This window comes from Physeter macrocephalus, chromosome 18 (genome assembly GCF_002837175.3).
Source record: "Physeter macrocephalus isolate SW-GA chromosome 18, ASM283717v5, whole genome shotgun sequence".
Lineage (NCBI taxonomy): Eukaryota > Metazoa > Chordata > Mammalia > Artiodactyla > Physeteridae > Physeter > Physeter macrocephalus.
The window spans coordinates 60,013,631-60,019,929 of record NC_041231.1 but is presented as its reverse complement, the minus strand read 5'-3'; the positions used below and the strand labels follow the sequence as shown (position 1 = coordinate 60,019,929).

Below are 6,299 nucleotides of genomic sequence, written 5' to 3'. Positions count from 1 at the left end.
TGGGGATGTTGGTAGCCTTATTATGATTTTAGGCAGCCTCTCTGCTGATGGATGGGGCTGTAGACCCGTCTTGCTCTTTGTTGGGGATAGGGTGTCCAGCACTGTTCGTTGCTGGTCGTTGAGTGAAGCTGGGTCTTGGTGTTGAGATGGAGATCTCTGGGAGATTTTCACCGTTTGATATTGCGTGGAACTGGGAGGTCTCTTGTGGACCAGTGTCCTGAGGTTGGTTCCCCCACCTCAGAGACAGAGCCCTGACACCTGGCTGGAGCGCCAAGAGCCTTTAATCCACACAGCTCAAAATAACAGGGAGAAAAAATAGAAAGTAAAGAAAAGGAAGGAAGGAAGGAAGGAAGGAGGGACAGAGGGAAGGAAGGAAGAAAGAAAGGGAAGGGAGGAAGGAAGAAAGGAAGGAGGGAAGAAATGAAGGAAGCAAGAAAGGAAGGAAGGAAGGAGGAGGAGTTATTAAAATAAAAAATAATTATTAAGAAGAAAAATTTCTATTAAAAAAAAAAGAAAAAAAAAAACAAACAAAAAACCCCCCAAAAACGGGTCGGACTAACCCTAGGACAAATGGTGGAAACAAAGCTATACAGACAAAATCTCACACCGCAGCACACACAGACACACTCACAAAAAGAAAAAAGGGGAAAATAATAGTATATCTTGCTCCCAAAGTCCACCTCCTCAATATGGGATATTTCGCTGTCTATTCAGGTTTTCCACAGATGCAGGGCACCTCAAGTTGATTGTGGAGCTTTAATCCGCTGCTTCTGAGGCTGCTGGGAAAAACCTCCCCCTCTCCTCTTTGTTCGCACAGCTCCTGGGGTTCAGCTTTGGACTCGGCCCCGCCTCTGCGTGTAGGTCGTCCGAGGGCGTCTGCCCTTAGCTCAGACAGGACGGGGTTAAAGGAGCGGGTGATTCGGGGGCTCTGGCACGGGGAGGGGGGAGGGGCACGGATGCGGGGCGAGCTTGCGGCGGCAGAGGCCCGCGTGACGCTGCACCGGCCCGAGGCGCGCCACGCGTTCTCCCGGGGAAGCTGTCCCTGGATCCCGGGGCCCCGGCAGTGGCGGGCTGCAGGAGCTCCCGGGAGGGGCGGTGTGGAGAGTGACCTGTGCTCGCACACAGGTCTCTTGGTGGCGGCAGCAGCAACCCTAGTGTCCCACGCCCGTCTCTGCTGTCCGCGCCGACAGCCGCGGCTCGCGCCCGTTTCCGGAGCTCCTTTACGCGGTGCCCTTAATCCCCTCTCCTCGCGCACCAGGAAGCAAAGAGGCAAGAAAAAGCCTCCTGTCTCTTCGGCAGCTCCGCGCCCGTTTCTGGAGCCCCTTTACGCGGTGCGCTTAATCCCCTCTCCTCTCGCACCAGGAGACAAACAGGCAAAAAAAAAGTCTCTTGCCTCTTCGGCAGCTCCAGACTTCTCCCGGACTCCCTCCCGGCTAGCCGTGGCGCACTAGCCCCTTCAGGCTGTTTTCACTCTGCCAACTCCAGACCTTTCCCTGGGATCCAACTGAAGCCCGAGGCTCAGCTCCCAGACCCCACCCGCCCGGGCGGGTGAGCCGACAAGCCTCTCGGGCTGGTGAGTGCCGGTCGGCACCGATCCTCTGTGCGGGAATCTCTCCGCTTTGCCCTCCGCACCCCGCTGCTGCGCTCTCCTCCGAGGCTCCGGAGCTTCCCCCTCCGCCACCCACAGTCTCCGCCCGCGAAGGGGCTTCTAGGGTGTGGGAACCTTTCCTCCTTCACGGCTCCCTCCCACTGGTGCAGGTCCCGCCCCTATTCTTTGTCTCTGTTTATTCTTTTTTCTTTTGCCTACCCAGGTACGTGGGGGGTTTCTTGCCTTTTGTGAGGTCTGAGGTCTTCTGCCAGCGTTCGGTGGGTGTTCTATAGGAGAAGTTCCACGTGTAGCTGTATTTCTGATGTATCTGTCGGCAGGCGGATTCTTAACCACTATGCCACCAGCGAAGTCCGAGCTATGTGTTTTCAATAGTCATTCTTTCACACATGATTTCATAAAGACCACCATCTTCTGATTTATGCCTAAAAGTGTTATTTATAACTAAAATTCCATTTGTAAATTGATGGCTGTGGCCCAATTTTTTTCATTTATAGAAACACAACATTTTTGATCAAAAGTGTGACTTTTTTCTTATATTTCCAATTTAAATCTCCATGATTATATTCCCCACTAAAGATTCTTCTAAGAAAAACTATACAACGTATTTATGAAGGGTCTTTTCAAGTTTTGTGTGTTTGTCAGCATTTCATCTGATTAAAATACATGATTTTTCATATGATTTGATAAATTTCTTTTCATGAACAGAAAATAGAATATATTATAGATGGGTTTATGTTTATCTCTTCTAATGAAAAGGTACTTTTGCCAGCCTTGGGATCTTTTGGACTAATGTAATTTAACTTCTAGGAGAGTTGCAGTAAATCAAATGAAGGCTACAAAGGTAAATTTAGATTTTTGAAGTTAAATTACTTTGAAAAATAATTCTTAAATATCATGTTCACTGATATTCTGTTGTAGTTCCTTGAATCTTAAAGTAAAAATATGCAGAGGTCTTTGAATGCAGCTGCTTTCTGCTCATCTCCCCACATGTTTTATCACCCACATTATTGACAGGCAGTGTTGTGGATACAGTGCTTTAGTGAGTAGGGAGTTGGTAGTTGTCCGTGAGATCTTAGTTTTGGTGAACCCTTACTTCCTTCTGTACTCTGCTCCCCTAACCTGTGTAGCATCTATGTCACGATGGTTTGATACTTCTTAGGCAATTACATAAAAAGTGGTGATTATCTGAATCTTAAATTGTTTTCTTTTTTGATAACAAATAATGTACACATGAATTTATAGACTTTTAGAATACTGAATCTCTACATTTATAGATGAGGAAACATACTCCAAGTCCACATGTCTTTCCTCAAGTCAATAAACAATTCTAATAGCTGCTCTTTTTTATGAGCCCAGACCTGCACTAAGTGTTTAACTGTGGAGAAGTAAGAGTTCTGGTCCCTAGAGCTCCCAAGAGATGTTGAATGAATAGATGAACCTCTTTCACATTTGTGTGACTGAATTTGTTAAATTCCCTTTTGTACATTGATTAAAGGATTTTGACACCTCGGTTTCAGTCATTATCATAGGGACTCATTATTCTTAGTTGGGACAGGGCAGCACTGGAGCCAGGAGCAGGGACCGAGGGGAAGGCAGCAGGCTGGTGTCTCCTGGGTCCCCCGGGGCGTAGCTCCCCCTGCAACCCATTTAGGGTCCTCACTGTCAGGTGGGGTGATTATTCCTCACATAGAAACACGTCACCCCAGCGCTGGCACATAGGAGATACTATGTACTCAGTAACTGTTAGCTCTTTTTAAAAGTTTGTCTGAAAAAAAAAAATAAAAATAAAAAAATAAAAAATAAATAAAAGTTTGTCTGTGTTATTTGTTAGCTTTTGTTATCTGGATACTAATCATTGGAATATCCTGCCATCTTTCGCCCCCTAGAGATGGAGAAGATAACAGGTCCCAGTCCATCCTGGGGGACAGGGGGAGGCTGTGCCTGCTTAGGAGAGGGGAGCAAACCAAGAGGAGTGACTGACATTTGTGGGAAAGAAATGAGAGCTATTAGGAAGCATTCTACTTGACCTCAAGTCTCAACATACTCTAAGAAATACTGCTTTTTTGTCTTTGCTTAAGTGAGGGCTCTGCTTTACTTACTGTCGGCATTCCATGGGTGGAACCACCACCCTCTCTCATCTCCACCTGGTGACACCCTGAAACAGTTTTGTGTTCTATTATTTCTCCCCGTCTCTTCTCACTCATGCCTCAGTAAACTGCATTCTGGCTTCTGCCCTAACTCCACCGGAACTGCTCTTCCCGGAGGTTCCAGCGAGTGTCTTTTCCATCTTTTCTCTGATACTTGACCCCTGTCTGGAAACCCCTGGAAGTCCCTTCCATCTGACTTCCCTCTTTACGCTCTTTCCTGTCTCCTCAGCATCTCTACCTATTTCTTTTCCACCTTTTCTTCCTTAACCTCTTCCCTAAAGCTGGTTCCCCAGGTTCTCCTCTCCGTTTTAAATCTGAGAAAGCTCAGTTTGCACCCATGGAATTCAGCCGCTCCCCACGGGTCATGGCATTTCTGCACTTCCCTCTGCCGGTCTGAAACCGAACTGAGCTCCTTTGACTCCTGCCTCGTGTCTTTGTGAATTCTAGTTGTCTTGGATCTAGAATCTTCCTGGTCTCCTAACTGTTGATTTCATCTCCTCAATCTCCCCCAGATCCACTTCATCCTTTTCATCAGAACTGTGCTTCCTTTGGCTTAGGTCCTCCTCATTTCTTGTCTGGATTATTGTAATAGCTTATTTGTTGGACACTCTTGCTGCCCACCTTTAGCCTATCTGCCACACGCTGTCAGATTCATCTAAGGCAGTGGTCCCCAACCTTTTTGGCACCAGAGACCAATTTCGTGGAAGACAGTTTTTCCACGGGGGGGCGGGGAGGGGATGGTTCAGGCGGTAATGAGAGCGATGGGGAGCGGCAGATGAAGCTTTGCTCCTTGCCCATCGCGCACCTCCTGCTGTGCAGCCCAGTTCCTAACAGGCCGCGCGGACCAGTACCCCCGATCTAAGGCACAGAACTGATCTTACAGTTGCTTTGTGAATAGTGCCCGTTCAGGGTAGATTTGGCTTCTCAGTGGGGCATGAATGGATCGCCATGATTTGGCCCTCCCCATTCCAGCATCTCAGGCCCTTTCTCCTGCACATGATCTGCTATGGTGGTACTAATCTACTTGTACTTCTTCATGCATCACAGTTTTTCCTCATCTGTGGGATTTTCCACATATGCCTTCTATGTGGGTTTCTGTTGGTTCTTCAAAATGCAACTCAAACGTCTCCCCCTGACAGCTCCCCTTTCTCCACTCTGCCCCATGTTTCGGGCCACAACTGCTGTAGTACTTTGTGTACATAATTGTGATGCAGTCTTGTCTGCTCTCATGGGTCCCTGAGGATGGGTGCCCTGACTTCCCATTGTCCTATCCTGAGACATTGCTATTCAAAAACGAACCATTAGGTCTTTTTTTTTAAACTAATTTGGGAGCCTAATGTTTACAATGAATTTATGACCATTACTAAAAACCTGCTTCTAAAGGTTGTGCCTGATGAACCGGATGTCTGAATTTATTGTTAAAGTAAGCTTATATGCTTGCAAAGTGATTCACTTTAAAAGATTTTCATTTTCTTTCTCGTAGCTATAATGATCCAGCCTTTTATGAAGAATGCAAAATGGAGTACCTGAAGGAAAGGGAAGAATTCAGAAAAACTGGAATTCCTACCAAGAAAAGGCTGCAGAAGCTTCCCACAAGCATGTAGGCAAATATTCAAATGATACTCAGTAACGCCAATGTTCATGGAAATCACAGTCACCTGAAATGATGGACTCAGAGAAGTGTTTGCTTTATCCTTAATTATGGAAATAATTTTATCTGAAATAAAGTTTTTTTAAACTTCAAAGTTGAGTTTATTGAATGGCATAGGAATAAGGGAAATGGGACATGGTTTGCCTGGGTTGTAATGGGGTTTTTCATATAGAGAACAGCTATAGTTCTCTAACAGTGATACCGATTTTTAGGTTTCCACATGAATCTTACTCATCAATCTATAGACTAATCATGAGGCCAGAAGTAACTAACGGAAAGCAGGAATGGACAGCCTTCAAAGGAGTTAATAACTTGGCAGTATAGCAGGATGGTCATGAACCTGGCTCCACCACTGAGGATTAACTGAGTAGGTAAGTAGAGTATGTAGGACGGAGTCTTGGACGTAGTAAATGTGCTTTCATGGTTATTAGTAGAAGTAAAGGCTTATTTGGAAACACAGATGAGGGGGTAAGTGCTTATACATGAATTAGTTTTACTTACATCTTTAATAGAAAATTTCCTAAAATGTAGTGGCATTCCTTGACCTGTTAATTCTGCTACTGAAAATAATTTTTTTTTTTTTTTTTTTTTTTTTTTTTTTTGCGGTACGCGGGCCTCTCACCGTTGTGGTGGACGCGCAGGCTCAGCGGCCATGGCTCACGGGCCCAGCCGCTCCGCGGCATGTGGGATCCTCCCGGACCGGGGCATGAACCCGCGTCCCCTGCATCGGCAGGCAGACTCTCAACCACTGCGCTACCAGGGAAGCCCTGAAAGTATTTTAATCTTTTTAAGAGTCTTCTTTATAAGGATGAATGACCATTTTGTAACATCGTAGTGATTTCAGGAATTAGTGTAAAAAAACTTGTCCCGATGTAATAATTTGATCCCAGGT

General features: G+C 46.0%; 1 protein-coding gene across 7 annotated transcripts in view; it reads left to right on the top strand.

Moving 5' to 3' along the window:
- Positions 1 to 5,501, top strand: part of CMC1 (C-X9-C motif containing 1) — an 83,348-nt gene extending 77,847 nt beyond the window's left edge. For all 7 annotated transcript variants that reach the window (XM_055079747.1, XM_028478911.2, XM_024116523.3 and 4 more), the window contains one exon: positions 5,240 to 5,501. In XM_055079747.1, the coding sequence (XP_054935722.1) occupies positions 5,240 to 5,360 (121 nt within the window). In that variant the 3' untranslated portion in view covers positions 5,361 to 5,501. The remainder of the gene's footprint in view (positions 1 to 5,239) is intronic.
- The last annotated feature ends 798 nt before the right edge of the window (positions 5,502 to 6,299 follow it).